Raw genomic sequence first — 19,711 nt, 5'->3', positions numbered from 1 at the left:
CAACGTTAAAGCCCGGATCCTTCCAGAGCCTGGACTGGCTCTGTGATGGCTAAAGACTGCTGTCAGCTGAAAACGGGCCAGAGGAGTGCAGAACGAAGTGCACTGTGATTGATAGATGGAAGGCCAAAAGCGCTTTTGACCCTTCTTCTTTCCTCTTCTTTCCTCTTCTTTCCTCTTCTTTCCTCTTCTTTCCTCTTCTTTCCTCTTCTTTCCTCTTCTTTCCTCTTCTTTCCTCTTCTTTCCTCTTCTTTCCTCTTCTTTCCTCTTCTTTCCTCTTTCTTCTTTTTTCCTTTTTAGTATTGAAAAAAATAGTGATGCACAAGATCCAATTTTGGTTGGATTTTGGACCCCTTAATAATTGACTTGAAATTAGCTCTGCTATTGACTATGAAATTACTGACTCCGGAATAATGGCCGCCTATCACTTCCATCTGATGTCCTTGTTACAGTGATTTGGTCTTTGTGAATACTATTCTGCCTTCTGGGGAATGTAAATATTCAGCTGTGAGTTCTTCACTTGATTGATGTATATAAAAAAAAAATGATTTGGACATTCTGACTTTACTCATGATCTGTTTAATTTATTCCTAGATGGCAGATTGTGGAGGATTACCACAAGCTGTACAGGTTGGTCTATTTTTGCTCTTCAGAAAGCCATGTAAATGTATTTTGGATGCGGAAAGAGAAAATGCAGCCACATTATTTTCTTTAGTTATCGGTAGAATAGATAAGGTTTAGAACCTGTTTGGATTTTATTACTCTGTCACCATTGGGGTGGTCTTCCCTCATTTCTTGTGTTGGTGATCTCTGGTTAGTAGAGCAGGTAATGACCACCTTTTGAAAATGCTAATTGCATGTAGATGAGTGCAGTGGTCAGGATTTTGTAAAATACAACATAGTATGTACACAGGACTGTATAACATAAAACCTAGCCAAATCGACTTTGCACTTTGCAGGGTGCTACTGCACTTACAAAGGCATTTTCTCCAGAGTTTAGTAAATGAGGTGAAGTTTTCACATGTGCAAGGAAAATAAAAAAAGGCGTTTTTTGCTTGCGCATAGTTGGATAATGGAAGTCAGCAGAGCTTCATGTCCTTTTTAATGAGCTCTGAAAGCAAATGCCCTTGTAGGGTGAAATTGGACTTGCAGAAGTGGTCTTTGCCTTTAGTGCAGCAAGGCGTGTTCAGCAGCAAGGCGTGTTCAGCAGCAAGGCGTGTTCAGCAGCAAGGCGTGTTCAGCAGCAAGGCGTGTTCAGCAGCAAGGCGTGTTCAGCAGCAAGGCGTGTTCAGCAGCAAGGCGTGTTCAGCAGCAAGGCGTGTTCAGCAGCAAGGCGTGTTCAGCAGCAAGGCGTGTTCAGCAGCAAGGCGTGTTCATTCGGACTCTGCAATATACAGCATAATGAATGTGGTACAGCCATCAGGACTATGTAGCATACAACATAGCACATGGGGTTCAGCCATCAGGACTATGTAGCATACAACATAGCACATGGGGTTCAGCCATCAGGACTATGTAGCATACAACATAGCACATGGGGTTCAGCCGTCAGGACTGGAACACGACATAGCATACATAGAGTGCAGCGGTCAGGACTGGAACACGACATAGCATACATAGAGTGCAGCGGTCAGGACTGGAACACGACATAGCATACATAGAGTGCAGCGGTCAGGACTGTATATTCAGCCAAAGTATTGTACAATAGTGAAATAAGAAATCTAATGTGTGGGTTTTTGTTTTTTTTTCCCTTTTTTATTCTGTTAGCTAGAAGGTGGTATCCATTTTAAATAGGTGTACATCCGATGGGTTTTTACCTCCGCTGTTACTAGAGTCCTGTTATCATTTTTATCTTTTTTTTTTTTTTTTCTTTAGCCTGGAAAGCTGGCAGAGGCTTTAAAGTATTTTGTACAAGGAATGGGATACAGTAAGTCCGATTTTTTTTTTGTGTTTTTTTCTTTTTCTGTTTGCTTTACCTTGATTAAGTCTAATAATTACAGTATCTTAATCTTTGGAACATTTGATTTGCCATTTCCTGTATGAATTGTTTATCTGGAAGGAGTTTAGTATGTAGAAATGGGACATAAAAAATGTTTTAACCCGTTGTTCTTTAGGTGACTTTATTTTTGGGCAAGTGATGCACCCGATCTCTAAGCCCTTTTTTAAGGGGCCCCCCAAAAAAGTGACTGCCGTGTCGCTTATGAAGTAACCTTAAGCGGCCCTAAAAGGATTCGTTCCCTTCTATCTTTAGATACGTTTTGCTTCTGGATTTTTTTTTTATATATTTTAGTACTTCTTTTTTTTTTTTCTTTTTCCCCCCATTTTTACTTTTAGAGATTCATTCTAGAAATAGCTTCACTATGCTCTGTAATAGCAACCACATTTTAGTCCGACTATACACAGAAATAATAAAATATGCTTTTTTTTTTTTTTTTTTTTTTTTTTTTTTTTTTTTTTTTCCAATCCACATTTTGCTTATAAAGCTGTGAATGGTGACTTTCAGCAAACATTCACTGGAAGTACCGTATTTTTCACTCCATAAGACTCCACCTAGGTTTTAGAGGAGAAAAACCAGAAGAGAAAAATATTCTGACCTAATGGACTGCGGACACGGTACGGGAGATGACCAGAGACTGTGGACACGGTACGGGAGATGACCAGAGACTGTGGACACGGTACGGGAGATGACCAGAGACTGCGGACACGGTACGGGAGATGACCAGAGACTGCGGACACGGTACGGGAGATGACCAGAGACTGCGGACACGGTACGGGAGAGGGCCAGAGACTGCGGGCACGGGAGAGGGCCAGAGACTGCGGGCACGGGAGAGGGCCAGAGACTGCGGGCACGTTACGGGAGAGGGCCAGAGACTGCGGGCACGTTACGGGAGAGGGCCAGAGACTGCGGGCATGTTACGGGAGAGGGCCAGAGACTGCGGGCACGGTACGGGAGAGGGCCAGAGACTGCGGGCACGGTACGGGAGAGGGCCAGAGACTGCGGGCACGGTACGGGAGAGGGCCAGAGACTGCGGGCACGGCACGGGAGAGGGCCAGAGACTGCGGGCACGGCACTGGAGAGGGCCAGAGACTGCGGGCACGGCACTGGAGAGGGCCAGAGACTGCGGGCACGGCACTGGAGAGGGCCAGAGACTGCGGGCACGGCACTGGAGAGGGCCAGAGACTGCGGGCACGGCACTGGAGAGGGCCAGAGACTGCGGGCACGGCACTGGAGAGGGCCAGAGACTGCGGACCTTTGAGGGAGGGGGAGCGGGTACCTGAATTTGACAGGTACCCGCTCCCACTTCTACACAGTTGTCCTCCCTTTAGTGTGGGCACCTGGCTGTGACAGCCGGGTGCCCACTGCACATGCACGAGAAGCACTGCGCTTTGTGAATGGCCCGGCGTCTTCTGGGACACATGACAGGTCCCAGAAGACGCCGGGCCATTCACAAAGCGCAGCGCTTCTCGAGCATGCGCAGTGGGCACCCGGCTGTCACAGATGGCGTGGGAAGACTGTACATCACTGGACCGAGGAACAGGTAAGGTCCTGCTGCAGAGAAGAGCTGAGCGGCCGGCCCGGTATTCTGACACTGTGTTGGCGGAAGACATACCGGACCGGCCGATCCATATTTGTTCCATAAGACGCACTAACATTTTCCCCCCTTTTTTTTGGAGGGAAAAGTGTGTCTTATGGAGCGAAAAATACGGTAAATCTTCTTGGTGCATGTTTTTTTAAATTGTTGATTCACAAGTGAATGTTTTGTGAGTCACATTGACTAGTTTTTGAAATCTCCCCTTTGTTTTAAAATTCTGGCCCGCATAAATGTACCGGTCTGCCAGAAAGTTTGTGGCACTCCAGTAATAAAGACCCTTGCTTAGAAAATAATCTAAGGAATGCCTGCAAAGGAAGATTTCATAATAGCCAAATGAGAACTAGTCACCCACAGGAAAGGTTGTCTTCAAGAGGTTCCAGCACTTCCAGATGTGTTGGCTGCCTTGTCCACCGTCATGTTCTGTGGTTCCTCCCTCTGGCTGGTGTATATCACTACAGGACACATTTGTGACCTAGGGGCCAGTGGGATGAACCACAGCATACAGCAAAGAGGCCTGTGGAGGGTTGAAAACTAAATCTGCAGGTGGCCATAGCTTTTCAAGACTAAACTCTTCTCGAATTGTTTTCAGCAGACCATAACTTTCACATTTGAGTCCACCTAAAATTGAGATTTTGCCATAAACCTAAATGCAAAGAAAACTGTTCTTTGAGAGACTACAAAACAAGTTTTTTGAAATGTATGCTGTCTAAAGTCCTTTTTCTCCTTTTTCTAACCTGTTCCTATGTCTGTCCTTTCCCCTTGTTGAATGTTACTGCAGTTCCATATGTTCAGCTCAGTCATCTGAGCAGTGAATCAGGTACCTATATCCCAAAATGGTGTGCAGCACGTCTTGGATTGGTCAGAGTAGTCCTGTGCTTTGCTGGGTGACGTGTTTATAGTGGTTCTAGTTTCTAATTCTAGAACTTTGCTTCGTTTGCATCAAACGGCAGCTTGGCATGTTGGTGTGTTTTTTTGTTTGTTTGTTTTTTGTGTGTTTTTTTTTTTTTTTTTTTTTTTGTTTCCTCTCTCCTCCATGCATGACTTTGCATGATACATGTAAATGTATTTTATGTGTGAAATTAAGATACCAGTGCAGGGGGGGGGAATTTCTGTATTTTCCATTTTTGCTTTGTGCTCAGACCTTCTGTTTTTTTAAAGTGTTTCTAGACCCAAAAATAATTAACATATTGCAGCTTATCAGTCCTTGGATGCGGTGGCTACGTTGGGTGTTTTTTTTTGTTTTTGGGGGTGATATATATATATATTTTTTTTTTGACTGCTAATCTTGCCAGTAATACACTTCTGCCCTAGGTTGACAAGTCATTGTACTGTTTTTCTATGGAGGAGCAATGTTGCCGTTTTTTAGGTTGCTCCCCTAATTTGGACTGCAAATGCATCGTCTCCTAAGCACCACTATATTGGGAGGAGATGCTTTGTGTTTGGGCTCATTCTGACATGTGCCAGCCCTTGCTGCCCTCTCTACAGTTAATAGGCAGGGAGGAGGCAAGGTTGTCTTTTTTTTTTTTTTTTTTTTTTTTTTTTTTTTCCCTAGGTCCTAGAGGAATAAAGATTCATGAAAATGCTGACCGCAAATGCATGCATTGCACACGATGTGGTGTGGCCCCATTTCACTTGAGTGCATTTACATTTTTTTTTTTTTGCCCTGAAGCAAAGCATTGATGCCAAGACTATGGTGTGTGGCCTTGACTGACTACATGTCCTTGTTAAGGTGGGCAGTAAAACTGCCTACTTTTACTGCCCACTAATCGGGCATCTAAACAAGCTTTTATTATTTCCATTCAGTGTAGTTACAAAGGTGCTGAAAATCTGGCAGGATTACCAGGTATATCTTAATTTTTGCAGTACAGGACACAGGCAGCTTGTTCATACACCATGGGTTATAGGCTCGTACCTACAGGTGACTGGACACTAGTAAGCTTTTAAGGGCACTGCTACTTGGGCGCCTCCCCTATAACCCTACCCGACGCTGAGATTCCTCAGTTTCTTGGTAGTCTGGTGAGGAACCTCTTCACCTTTTCCAGAGAAACCAGCTTCACTCCTTTTTTATTTTCCTAAAGATTTCTCAAATCAACTGGATGGTCTACAGAAGTAATATTTCCAGATCAGTGCAACCTCAATAAGCCGTGGGGATAGCCTATAATGTTGCTTCGGGCACTGGATCCTGTGTAGGGAGCTTACCTTGGCACTTTGTGCAGCGCGTTGAGTTAGCCACAGAGTGCTATGCAAGTCCAGGGCCATAGACCATCACAATAGAACCCAAGTTCTGAACACCCCCTCGGGGGGGGGGGGGGGTACATCCATCATGGATGATCATGTTTAAAACTGGGTTATTTTTGGAATGTAAACTTTTCAGACTTGTTCAAGAGCTCAGTCTCAGCGTGCAACCAGTGGTGTGGTCTAACACATGGTCATCCACCTAACATTACTTTCACCTATAGCTTTTTATATGGCATTCCTTCCCATCCTTTCACAACAAGAATTCGTTGCAGGATGGTCTACACCTAGGTTACCATGTACTCCTACCAAATCTGCTTGCTATATCTCCCACACGTTTTCTTTTGGGAAAACCCCACAGGGGAACACCCTCATTTTGTAGCTATGGTGCAGACAAGGAGAATGAGAATTTATTCTAAACGTTGGGCAAGCATTCGCTTTGCTGAAGGCCCACACAACATTTGACCTCGGAGTGATGGTTTTTGTCCCTTGCAGCTGAGCAGGAACCGGTCTTAACACTGGCTATAGTATCCAAGATTTTATTTCAGCCACCGAATGTGACCTATTTGACATAAAATGCAGAAAATTCTGCTTTTTGTCAATTTCTTGGACCGGTTATGACCTAAATTCAGCTATCTTTGTCCAGAGCCCAAAAATGCTCTGTTTTCTCCCACTCCCATTTCTCCACCAGAGGCAGACCTAATATTCCAGCCCGAGATTATGCAGAATCGGGACAATGAAGAGGACGTTGAAACTGGAAGGTAGCAGGTAGCTTCAGTAGGCTTCTCTCCCCACATTGTCATTGTATTAAAGAGGGAGTTTCCTGTAATATGCTTGCTAATGGAGAAAAGCTTGTTGCCTCTGTCTACAAAGCCTTGGCATTGTACAGATACTCTCCTCTCTCACCAAACCCACTGGGGCACTAAGCCTTGCAAAACCATCCCTGTTCATGAACAGATTGAATGTGCTGTCTGATGATTGGAAAACTTCTTTAAATGATTTTTACTCCCCCCAAAAAAAGTTGAGTTTTTAGCAAAGAAATTGGCTATTTTGTGGCTGACCCTGCAGTCTGTCCTCGACAAACCTCACTGTACCCAATGAAGATGTTCCATCTTTTAAAGATTCCGCAGATAGAAAATTTTGAGATGCTCCTAAAAGTTCCCCTCTCCAGGCTTCATGGCCCTTCCCCCTCTCTGTACTTATCAGCTCACCGACTGTGCATGACAGCAATGGGAGCCAATGGCTTCCGCTTCTGTCCCAGACATTGAGAGATTGCCGAGACTCCAGTGCACATCCCTGGATCGGGGGGAGGCACTTAGGTGAGTATTGGGGGGGGGGGGGGGGGGGGGGAATGCTGCACAATTTTTTATTCATACATAGAATGCACGAATGTGAAAAACCTTGAGCCTTTACAATCACTTTAAAGTATAGAGGGGTCTTAGTCTCTTTGCTACCTTGCTGAGCACAGGAAAGGCAGTATCCAGGAAAAATATCATATCTGGATATCTTGATTCACCTGTGATTAGAACAGTCTATTCAGATTCACCTGTGATTAGAACAGTCTATTCAAGCTCAGAGTTTACTCTGTACCCCATGTCTGGCCCTCCTTTAAACCAGCCTGATCAGAATCTAGTGCTAATTACCCCAATAGTGCAAGGTTTGTCTTCTCAATCCCTTTTAAAAGGCCTCAAGTTTCACCTTTTTTCATGGAACACCTTTTTATGCAAGCTTTTTTGGGCCCCCGGTGCTCCCCTGAGACCTTATTGATTACTGCCAGGCAAAAAAATAACCAGTGATGCCTTAAAATCCCTTACCATTATAGTAACCTTTTCTGGTAGTCAAAACGTCTTGGGTGTATCTTGGTGCTGGTGGCTCTTCTCTGCAGAGATTCTGTTTTCCTACTTCATGACCATCAAGTTGTGGTATACCCAAGACCAGAGGCCTGCAAACGTTCTAAACAAACTGCCACTCTATTGTCCTTCAGGCTATAGGGGGAGCCTCTGTTATGCCCCATTATTGGTATTAGTGGAAGGAATAGTTCCTGGTCATTGGTGTTGGTGGAGAGAATCATGCCTTATTGGTATCAGTGGGAGGAATACTGTTCCATCATTTTAGTTCAGTGGGAAGAATGTTCCATCATTTGGGTGTCAGTGTGAGGAATTATGCCCCATTGTTGGTGTCAGTAGAAGGAATGCTTCGTTTGTCCATAGGAGCAATAGTGCCCCAGGAGCTGGATAAATGCAAGCTTAGGCCCACAGGCCGCAGTTTAGAGACCACTGCTCAACACCATTCCTACTTCAAAAGTTGGTTTCAACCCTGTTTTCCATCTCTGAAACCTCTAACATTATCTTTCATCCATGTTCTTCCCTGCAACTCTGAGGGCACTCAAAACCAAACACCTCCTTGCAATCAAAACCAGCAGCTTTCAACTGCCAGGTTCTTGCAGCGGCACTCTGAATCTGGGTAATGTTGTTGGACCGGTTAGGCTAGTAGTTTCCCACCCTTGTATGGATTGCTTTGGGACTTCCTGTGGTGTATGAATAAGATTCCTGTGTCCTATACTGTACAATTTGAGAAAAGAGGAATTTTGATTTGACGATAAGTGCCATATCTCGGTGTACAGTAGAGGATACAGACCACCCTCTCGAACTCTCCTTGTTGCACTCCCATTGCATGCTACAAAACTGAAGACTCCGAGTGGAGTAGGGTTATAAGAGAGGCTCCCAAGGGGTACATGTTCTCCCAAGCTTGCCAAACTCCAGTCACCTGAAGGCTATAGGAGCCTGTCATTGAACCCATGATTGGAACATAAGCTCTAAAGTTCACAGGTTATGCTTTTAATCCAACCCACTTTTTCTTTCTTTTTTTTTTTCTTTCCCTCACTCTCCTAGTGCCATCGGCAAGTATGACCAGACTCGTCCGTTCCCGCACTCACTCCGCCTCCAGCAGTAACTCAACAGAGGTCCCTCGCAGCCGATCTCAAACCAGCAATGCCCACCTCGAGACCACACACGGCTCGGCCGTCACAAACGATATCCAGGAAGCTCCACAGACACTGGAATTATCTTGCTAAAGCGCTCCAGCACTCCTTTCCTATATCAGCCAAACAATGGACCCATCCAGACCAGCAACTCTGGAGGAAAAAAAAAAATATTCCCGTCTCTTTCCATCTTTTGATCTTCATGTAACTTTGTGCATGAACCTTCTAAAATATCTAACCTAATAGTTTTTGAAAAACTAACAGTTCTGTGTATCATTCCCTGTGTTTTTAAAGGGGATTTCCAGGAGAATTGGTTATTTCCCTTGGCCTGACCCCTTTGGTTTTCATAGTATAAAGGGGTTACTTTCCCCATCCTGTTGCCCTTGGAGGTTTAACAGGTGCTGCAATTAGGTTTCACTTGCAGCTCTATGCTTGTGAATGTGACGTGGGCTTGTGGTATGGCCACACAGATGATGTTACTGTTTGAGAAACATTATTTTTGGTTAGACTTAAGGGTTTAAAATGGGGTACATTTTTTTTCTTTTTAATAGCAAGTCTTCTTAAGAACACACTCCATACAGTGCCTGCTATTACTTTGTGTTCTCCTAGTTTCACTTTGGTGGTGGGGCCTAACTTTTTTATGGCCATGACCTGTCAACTGCTATCCTCCTGACTAATGAGACTGCAACTGAGAGTTGGCATGAAGGGAACTCTCATTGGACCGGAAGGTGGCAGATGTTGGTGTTCCATTTAGTTGGGTACTGAAGCAAAACTAAATCAGAAGTAGATACAAGAGACTTGTGGTGCCTATTCTTAAACAGGGCAAGTTTTAAGGTGGAGTACAAGTTTATGCCCAAGCTGAACTCCTGGGGAAAACAAAAAATCCTCCCTTGCAGTGGGGCTATGCCTGTATGTCATGGGGTTAACTGCTCATTTGTCTTGGGGGAAGGGGGGGGGACCGACCGACCGACCAGGAGTTGCCCGATCCTCTGTACGCTGGCAATGTAAGGTATTTTTGATTCAGGGCCCATAGTCCTGCACTGGAGAGGACCCAGAGGGACGGTCTACTGCTGGAGCGAAGGGAAGCACAGTGTTTTACAACTAAGGGATGGTGCCATAAGAGGGAGATATAGGATGGTGCTACGCATGATTTAAATTTGAATGGGAGCACTGTTTGCTAGGTAGGCAGGATCAGGTAGGGTCAGGTAAGTGAAAGCAATCCCCCAGACTAAATGAGCTGTTAACCGTTGTGGTTTGGGTGCAGCCCCATGGCATGGGAGGACTTTTCATTTTCCTAGAGTTCAACTTTAAAGGGAATTTTATCATGATTGGTATATAGGAGCCCTTCTTCAGGTTTATTGTGAAGGTGAAGGCTTCATGATGGACGTCCTCATCATTGGTTTGATCAATGACACAATAGATGTAACTTCTATGGCTTCACCTCCCAGTGAACATTGGTATTGAGGTGTAGCCACAGAGATAATGTTGCTGAAAAATATAATTTCAGGTTACATTTAAAGAAAATTGTGATAGGATTGAGGTAATGAGCTGCCATTGCAGACGTAATAGTGACGGGAACACGTTCCAAAGCGCTCATTCCATCCTTTGTCACTATCGAGCTAAACGAGCATCCAGCCAGGGAAAATGGAGCTCCCAACTTGCTTGCTTGTTCTGGGTTGGTGACTTCCGGAGTGAAAACCATAGTCCTAGGATGTCACCCAAAACACGTTGGCAATGGCATGTTCTTGATGGGTTTTAAGTTCTTCAAGCACTTATGATTGTGGGGCAGCTGTTCTAAGATGACTGTTTTGAAGGATAGCGCCTTTCCATGCCCTCTCCTGGAGGGGGGAAGGCTTCCATTCTCCCTGAAATTTCCCTTAAATTTTGTGGGGTTTTTTTCTTTTTTGTTTTTTGTGGAGAAAATTGGAACATTTGTTTGGATTTGTTTTTTTTTTTTTTATATTGAAGTTTAGATTTTCACTTTTTCAGCTTTCGCTGTTCTTGTTAACAATTTTTTTTTTTTTAAATAACACTAGAAAGATGGAACAAAAACGCACGGCAGGTGTGGTACTTTGAAGCTTAAAAGCCTCTTTGCATACTTCTCCCCCCTCGTGGTGGTGTAATGGTAGTTTAGATTTTATGCACTTAATAATGTCTTCACTGCTGTGTTTGGGGTAGGAGATACACTGCCAGCACTTCACAGAAAAGCTTATCTGAGCCTTTTGCTAGAAGCATAAAAGGGATCTTTTATAATGCTTTAAAAAAAGGTTCTTGCTGACAAATACTAGATTTCTGCTTTAAGAGAAATCTCTGGCTCTAATCTCACTACTGTATCTTGGGATCTCTTACTACAGTTTCCTACATTTACCGGGAGCTGACATTTTTCATGTATTTCTTGCAGTGCCACCTGCTGTAAGACTTTGGTATTGCAGCTCATCCATTTTTGCTATATTGGTTTTGTGCGTTCCATTATAGCTGAATGTGTGGGCGTAACTTTTATTGTAAATAACAGGGATGAAACCTCCTCGGAGCCGTTGTGCAGTTTTTTTCCCTGTTTAACTGGAAATCTCATGTAGTCTGTGTGCCTGCTTCTTCTGGGAGACACTGCACTTATTGGGTCTGATACCAACCTATACCCTTTTGAAGGATTGTGCTTTTCAGTGAATGTAGTTATCCATTATTTCCTTGATACTTTGACTCCTGGTCACATGCTGTGCAGCTGATATGGCTTTCATCTTGTCTACATTTAGTCCTGGTGGCAACTCTAAGCAGTCAGGAATGCAGACTAGACATATATACTGCAGTCTGATTTTCTGCCTGTGTCATTGCTTATTTAGCCTGTGGTTGTCCATGCAGGGTAAGCAACTAGTTAATAACTGCTACTCTCCAACGGCAAATGGCAGAGGGTGCATCTATTTGCAGCAAGTTGAGTAATTTTATGGATGAAACGCACTAAACTTTATTAGTATAAATGTCGTAAAAGCAGAAGTACTCATCTCGGGGACCCAAGTTGAGTAGCAGCGATCTGGGGTCATGCAGTGCAAACCTGCCAGCAGCATTGATGGCTACAGTAACACCAGAGCTGTTTGACAGCATGGGAAAGTTCCTGGATGTTGTCTGTTGTTGGGGGCTTCATGTTTTGAGGCAGTACTGCCTTTTTTCTCAAGCCTCCTTTTGATTGTGTGACTCTTCCCATCGCCTTCCTTTTTGCTCCTTGGTGGCTCCATTCTGCTGGTGGAATAAAAGGATTAGACTTCGTACCTCTGAGTGTGGGGAGCATGTGACTTGCTCCTTACTTTTCCAAATGATGACACTGGATGATGGACTAGGGTGAGAAGAGATTTGTCTTGTGGTAGAAAAGCCAGGTGAGTAGCTGGGAAGGTCTAGGTAAGCCAACCCAACTTGTTGCCTTGCCCTGCATTGGCAAAGCACTGGTCCACTTTTTACCCTTCTTTCTCACGCCATATGGTCTCTGCCAGTGTGACATGCATAAGGGAAATTTCCTGCACAAATATCTATGCACTGTGAAGGTTTGCTCAGTAAAGTGTTGGGGGGTACCCACACTTATGTGTTGACCACACAGAACAAATTTTGGTTTCACAGTTCACCCAGGAGCTGGTAAGCACAGGCGCCTTTGGAGATCAGTACATCAATGAATGCTTTGGACTACAAACCCTAAGCTGGTCTTCAATCCCTTCTTTGGTGCTTCAGTCTGCCCCTTTTCCTAGCTGTACATTATATACTGTTTTGCTTTTGTTGTCCTTTTTCTGAGTGTTTCTTCTAGAAGAGTTCAGATCATTTATGAATGTTCTTTTAAACTATGAAAGGGAACATCTAAATACTAACCCGATTTTTGTATTTTGGTCATGTTGTCATTAACGTTCATATATAATATATATTGTCCACTACAGTGTTTGTTTACTTATGTATATGAGAAAGCAATAGACGGTTATAGGGGAGTCTCAATGACGTTACAGGGAAAATAAAGTGAATTTCATGGTGCATCAGCTTTCAGTAGAAAAGGAGAACTTTTATTGGACCTCTGTCATGCCAAGTGCAAGGGCTTGCTCCTTCCTTGGCCAAGAGTACTTGGCACACTAGCTGGCCGAAGTCAGTAGTCAAGGTTCATTCAATGGAAATTCAAAGAACAATAACCTATAGCACCCAGATATAACCCTGTCACTATTGGAAAATAGCTCCGCCCACATGGCTGCATCATTCATTTGGAGTTCTGTCAATAAATAATTTGCAAGTCTCAATGGCCTTTGTGACTGGCTTGTAGTTCTCAAGGAACTACCAGGGTACTGTTGAGTGCTCTAGGTAGGTTGTTTATCTTCCTGTCATTGTGTGACTGTCTGTCAGTGCATCTGTCTGCTCGTACCTTGTATGGGCAGTCTGCTGGAGCTCTGCCTTGCACCCATGATCTACTGATCACTGGTGCAATGCTTTCCAGGCTCCTACAAAAAAAAATATTAAATGCACTTTATAAAAAAAAAAAGCTCACCTTTGTACTTTTTTTAAATGCTGTCCTTGCACAAGAATGTGGAATTAAAGTAAAAATTAAAGGACAACTCTAGTTTACACACATACCCCTACGTTTTTATTAACTAGCCTGTATCTGTAGCAGTTACATCCAGTGCAATGTTTTTTTTTTTTTTCTTCTACCTTGGCAAGTGCAGCTAAAAATCCCCCAAAACCTTTTTTATAGACCTGTATGGGGTTGTCCCAGAGATTGGAACAGTATCCCAAGACAGCCATGATACCTAACCTATGATAATTTAATAGTGTGGCCAGCCACTTCTATCCAAGGTCAAGAAAATGTTGCACAGGATATGGATTTGAGAGGGCAGGTATGTAAAAGTGTGGGGGTAGCAGAGGATTGTCTAGTAAAAGTACAGTTGTCCTTTGACCAGGAACAAGGATGCAGATTAGGAGCTCCAACTTAAAAGTACAGCCGCCATTTAATCAACACAGCAGGCAATAAGGTATTTTTTCCAGAAGGTTGAATCAATAATTGTAGCCTCAAGTTCCTCTGAAAAGCCAGAAAAGTCCTGGCACTGTGGGCATGGTTCAAACCTGGAGGACCTTGCCCCCCTCAGAGAACCCTATAAAAAAAATGTTTGGTTGGAGTGGGTTTCAGATTCCTGTAGGGTGTCTTTTGTTTTTTGGAACCACAGCATGTTTCCTCCAACAATGGCTGTGAAAGGCTGAGTTGCTGTTCTCAGTAGGCCAAGTGAACCTTTCAAACAAGACACCATGTTGCATCATCCATCTTTGAGAAGACTGCATAGGTTGGATGTGCTTTGGCCACTGCCAGTCTAAAAAGAGGTTAAACCCTGCCCATACTCTTCACCTGAAGGAGGAACTGTTGTACAAGCTGTTAACTGGGTAGGATGTCTGAGATTGCAGTCTTCATGGGAAGTAGAATGCATGCCAGTGTCATTGTTTTGTACCAAAAATACTATTTAGGTGGAAATACTAAATTTAAAGTTCTTCATGAGAACACCTACAATATATTATGAATAGTTTTTATCTTTAAATACATATAAATATATTAACGTTTTGTTAAATATATCTACATATTCTCTTCCCTTTTTGCAATGTTTGTTTTTGGTGTGACACATAAAAGCTCTGCCTTTAGAACCTACCTTGATGTTAGGGATGGATGTGTAACTTTTGTGGCTAGCGACTTGGTATTTTTAGACCAATAAAACCTAAAGGGATTGTTTTGAATTTGTATCTTACCAATGAACCTATATTATATATTTTTCCTGTAGCTGGGCAAGAATGTAGACTTGACTATAACTGTTATCAATGATTTTCTGCTGTTTAAATAAAGGCATTGTCAGTCTAATTGACTTTGTACTTGCTAATAAAATTGAGAAGTGTTGTATGGTTATTGTCACTGGTGTAGCACTGTATGGGTATTTCTAAAGAGACTCCGTCACAAACAAAGGTGTGTCAACAGGTGCCTGGGGGGCAGTAAACCTAGGTGGTTCAGTGTTGGTTCTGCTGCCTACCTAAACATGGACATGCAGCCCCTGAGTACTATACACACGGGGGGGGGGAGAAACCTGCACTGGGCAGCACTACCACTGAATGCAACACATTAAAGTAGTTGGGGCTGTGTGGCAACCTCCCAGCAACTGTATCATGTACATGGTTCGGGTGCAGTGGGTTGGAATTTTGAGGCTCTGCCGAAACCTCCCTGCCTCTGTTTGCAATGTGGTTGATCAGCATTTTGAGGGTTAAATCAGGTGGTGAGGAGGTGATGTTGGAAAGCATTCCACTGAGTATTGCTCTGCAGGCTAAAACATGGAAATTGAAGAGTAACTCCACTTTTGTTGAGAGAAAAAAAAAAATTCCACGCTAGGTCATCAAACTGCTTTTTTTAAAATTTTATCTTTTATTAATGTTTCTACTATAAAAATCAACATAGTATAAAACAATTCAAAAATATGAATTTACCTATTCCCTTCCTACCATCCTCTCGAAGTGTGCCTTACTTAATATGCCTTCCATTTTTACCCAACATTCCCCTTAGGAGTTGTGTCCAATCTCCTATGCGTGATAATATTTCCTAAAATTAGGCAAGCTTGAACCCCCTGTCCTTTTTTTTTTTAAATATTTATATCTCACAAAGACCCTGGTATATGTACTGGGAGCATGTGACACTTATACAAGATTTTTGGTACTATCACCATCTTTACCAATTTTATGACCTATCCAGTAAAGCCATCCCATTGAGAGTCTCCTTGACATATCCTTTATTTCATTTATTAGTGGGATTTAGTTTGCCTTGTATAGTTTGAGGAAGTTAACGTTATTCCTAAATAAACAAAGAAAGTCCCTTTCCCTTCATGTAAATGGAAAGTCTTTTTGTAAGGTCTGTTTCTCTATCTTTTGAGGCATTGATAATCTCATTAATAAACCCCTCAAAGTCAGAAATTTTGACTATTTTCAGATTTGATAACTCTCCATAGTATTTTAAGTTAGGTAATGGTAATCCAGGGTTCACAGTATAAAACTGCATGTCATCTGTGTACACTACTTCCTTATGTTTCATGTTGCCTGTCTTAATTCCTGTTACGTCTACCCTCTCTTACCATTGGGAATAGTGGTTCCAGATATTATAAATAAAGGGAAGAGTGGACATCTCTGTCTTGTAAAATTATACATTTTAAAAAAACTGTGAAAGGGACCCATTAACCTTTACAACTGCTGATGGGTTTTTATACAGCCCTTTTATCCATTTTAACATTTTGTGCCCTAATCGTAAAGCCTCTGTGTCCATCATAAATCCCCAATCTACCATGTCAAAATGTTCAGCATCAATTGACAGGGTTATTGTCGGCAACCTCTCTGTCCTTTTTTTATTTTTGTAGAAGGAGCAGTGCTCTCAGACCATTGTTCCTCCTTCTCTGCCAGGAATGAATCCCACTTGATCCAAGTGTATCCACTCCAGTATCAGCACTTTCATTCGAGTTGCTAGTACTTTTAGTGTATAGTTTTGTCCCTGTTTAATAGTGATAGATGTCTGTAACTAGCGCACTATGAGCCATCCTTCCCTTCTTTAAGTATAATTGTTTATATATGCTTGCAGCGATTCCTCTCTCATTTCCAACCCCTCTCCTAACGTTCATATGTGCATATCTTTAAATTTCTTCTACAGTGTATCCATCAGGGCCTGGGCTCTTTCCTACAGCCATATGCTTCAATGCCAAAATTATTTCCTCCTGGGAGGTAGCTCTTTTTAGAGCCACTAACTTTGCTTCTGATATTCTTGGCAAATCAGCCTCTTTTTAACTATATCTGCCTTTTTTTTTTTTTAAAAAAAAAAAAAACCTCTTCATCCGGTTTCTTTTTGGTTGTTAGAATTTACATCATTCAACCTGCTGTAATATTTTTGGAACATACTAGTGATATCAATAGTGGAATGCACTATTTTTCCTTTTTTTTCTTCCATTTTCCTATACAATTCTTTGATTTCTTTTCCCTTAATTTTTTCATTAAATATTTTCCTGGTCTATTCTCCCACTGCAATCTTTCTTGTGAGACCCTATTGAAAATCCACCTTCATTTCCTGTTCCATAAGATCTTTTAACTCTTTTCTTTTGAGATTTTTCTTCTGATGCATATCTAAATCAATTTTCTTTTTAGGTAACTGGTCTAGTGTATATAACGCCTACGGCACTAGCCTTATTTTTTTTTCTGCCCCTATCGAGATTAGGATTCCCCTGATATATGCTTTGTGTCTCCCAGATTGTAGCAACTGATACCGCCACAGTCTCGTTAGATACAAAAGATTGCTCTAGTTCCTTTTGTTAACCTTCCTTTTCTCTACCAACCTGCAGCCCTTTGGCACTCACTGTGTGGCCCTTGGGGGCCCTTAAACACTACTGTGATTTGGTGCTTACTAAAGCCAGTAAAAATGGTTCATTTCTTTTTTTATATTAACTTTTTACAGTGGGTCTATCACTGTTTTCTTATGTTTGGTTTTTTTTTCCAGGTAGAAATATCAAATGAGTGTTAAGTCTGTCTAGGGCCGCTGCTGCCATCACATCCAAGATTTTGGCACCCAGCAGCAGTCTTTAGCTGGCCATAGGTGGATTGAAATGGCTGTTCCTATTTGAGGGAAGTTAACCTTGTGATCCATTCCTTGAATGGGATGGTTGAAAATTTTGGGTTCGATTAGTGCATGCAGCCAGTCAGGTGCAGCACTGATAAGTGTATTCTGACAGTGGAGGAGTCTATGAATACAATGCCTCAACAGGGAGGATTTCTCCCTCCATCTTCAAAGTGTTGATTGGGGAATCTGATTTGTGCTGTTTTTATTTTTGATCAGTCAGCTGCTTAAAAGAGGAAAAAAAAAAAAAATCCATGTATGGCCTGCTTAGGCCTTTTGGATGCCTACACGGGTGGTGGTGGTGGGGGTGTGTGCGCTGTTATCAGGTAAATAAAGTGACAATCCACATATAATCTTATGGTAAGATTGTTGTTGAAGAATCGGGTTGGGACCAGGGCCTTTTTTTTTTTTTTTTTTTTTTGTTAAAAGGGGTTTTTTCATCTTTTTAAATAAAATCCAGTTTACCTTTTTGAAACTTTTGTTGAAAGATAAGTTGAAGTGTTATATAATCCACAGCAGTAAATGGTCTGTATATGCAGTAAAGAATGCTTGTTATACTCACTGTGAAACCTAAGGGGTTAATCCTCTGCATTTTGTAAAACATCTGTTTGATCCTGTCTTCTATGATCTTCCCCTTCTTCCAGTGTCCCCAATCCAGCAGCTGATAGTATAGAGCCCTCGGAGTCACTCTTTACATTCTCAGTTTACTGGGTAGTGCGTGAGAGTTTTTTTTTTTTTTTTTCCCCCTTTGGGAGAGTGGCCCTGTGCTGATCACATGCAATAAGCGCTGTCCAGACAAAGGCTCAGGGTTCATGCAGCTTCATCGGATAGTCAGAGCAGAATGAAAACTCCTCCTATCAGATTAACCAGTGCTCAGCCAGACACTGATGGAAGTCACAAGACTGCTATATACTGCTGATGAGAAAAGGTATTGAGCAGTTTATATTTACTAACATAATTGCATTTCCATGTTCTGTGTAATATGGGAGACCAAATATAGTGCATGCAGGGTCTGGGGAGAGTGGATATAGTGAATGCAGGGTCTGGGGCGACCAGATCTAGTGAAGGTGGGGTCTGGGGAGAGTGGATATAGTGAATGCAGGGTCCGGGGAGACTGGATATAGGGAATGCAGGGTCCTGGGAGACCGGATCTAGTGAATGCAGAGTCCGGGGAGACTGGATCTAGTGAATGCAGGGTCTGGGGCGACCAGATCTAGTGAAGGTGGGGTCTGGGGAGAGTGGATATAGTGAATGCAGGGTCCGGGGAGACTGGATATAGGGAATGCAGGGTCCTGGGAGACCGGATCTAGTGAATGCAGAGTCCGGGGAGACTGGATCTAGTGAATGCAGGGTCTGAGGGAGACCGGATCTAGTGAATGCAGGGTCCTGGGTTTTGTAACACTTTTTAAATTCCTTTAAAAGCTCAACCCTTCAGTAAACATTTAAATAACTCCTTTTTATACATCCCCTGATTTCATCTTCATTTACTCCAGTGATGACTATGCCTGGTTTGAATCCCAACCACGGCACCACCTGCCTGGAGTTTGCATGTTCTCCCTGATCCTGTGTGGGTTTCCTCCGTGTACTCCACTTTCCTCCCACACTCTAAAGACAAACTGGTAGGTTAATTGGATCCTGTCTAAATTGTCCCTAGTATGTGTATGTATGACTGTATGTTAGGGACCTTAGATTGTACGTCCCTTGAGGGCTAAAGACTGATGTGAATGTACAATATATATGTAAAGCGCTGTGTAAATTGATGGCGCTATATAAGTACCTGTAGTAAATACAAAATGACAATGGGCAAGGTGGAGCTGGTGACAGCAGTGGCCCATGCCTGCATAATATGTTATAATGGACTTCATCGAAAGCTGGTGTGACGATTGGGAGACAGAGTGTTGGAACTCCTTGAACATGGACCTGGATGAAAGATTTACCAGGTATAATGTTAGTGTAGGCTATAAATTTAAAAGATATTAAAAGTCAATTTTCTAAAAATCTTAAGATGTTAAAGCTGTTGTGAGGCTTTAGGGCTTATTCCTACAGATGTATCCAAAACACACAGTATCTGGCTATCAGAAAGATTAGGTGCTGCTGCTGTAGATATGTAATGTTTGTGTATCATTTACATGGGTATAGCATACAGGGGCTCCATTGGCTGTTGGGGCAAAATGTTAAAAATGGGTCCCTGTTTACACAATTGGACTGACTGAGTCAACGGGGTGGGGTACCATGTGCAGAAAGTTCATTCAGTGTACATGCCGCTGGTGCATCAATGAC

The 19,711-nt window shown here is 42.7% G+C and overlaps 1 protein-coding gene across 2 annotated transcripts in view; it reads left to right on the top strand.

Annotated features, from left to right (window-relative positions):
* Positions 1-14,704, top strand: part of NDRG3 (NDRG family member 3) — an 81,152-nt gene extending 66,448 nt beyond the window's left edge. The window contains exons 14-17 of one of the 2 annotated variants that reach the window (XM_089680996.1): positions 592-627; positions 1,873-1,924; positions 4,369-4,407; positions 8,717-14,704. In XM_089680996.1, the coding sequence (XP_089537122.1) occupies positions 592-627; positions 1,873-1,924; positions 4,369-4,407; positions 8,717-8,898 (309 nt within the window). In that variant the 3' untranslated portion in view covers positions 8,899-14,704. The remainder of the gene's footprint in view (positions 1-591; positions 628-1,872; positions 1,925-4,368; positions 4,408-8,716) is intronic. The other variant, XM_089680997.1, reaches the window with a different exon arrangement.
* Positions 14,705-19,711: the final 5,007 nt, after the last annotated feature.

Source organism: Staurois parvus, unplaced genomic scaffold (assembly GCF_062004578.1).
Source record: "Staurois parvus isolate SC_StPar_1 unplaced genomic scaffold, SC_StPar_1.0 ptg000255l, whole genome shotgun sequence".
Lineage (NCBI taxonomy): Eukaryota > Metazoa > Chordata > Amphibia > Anura > Ranidae > Staurois > Staurois parvus.
Note: the sequence above shows the minus strand (reverse complement) of the source record. Positions and strands in the feature narration are given on the sequence as shown.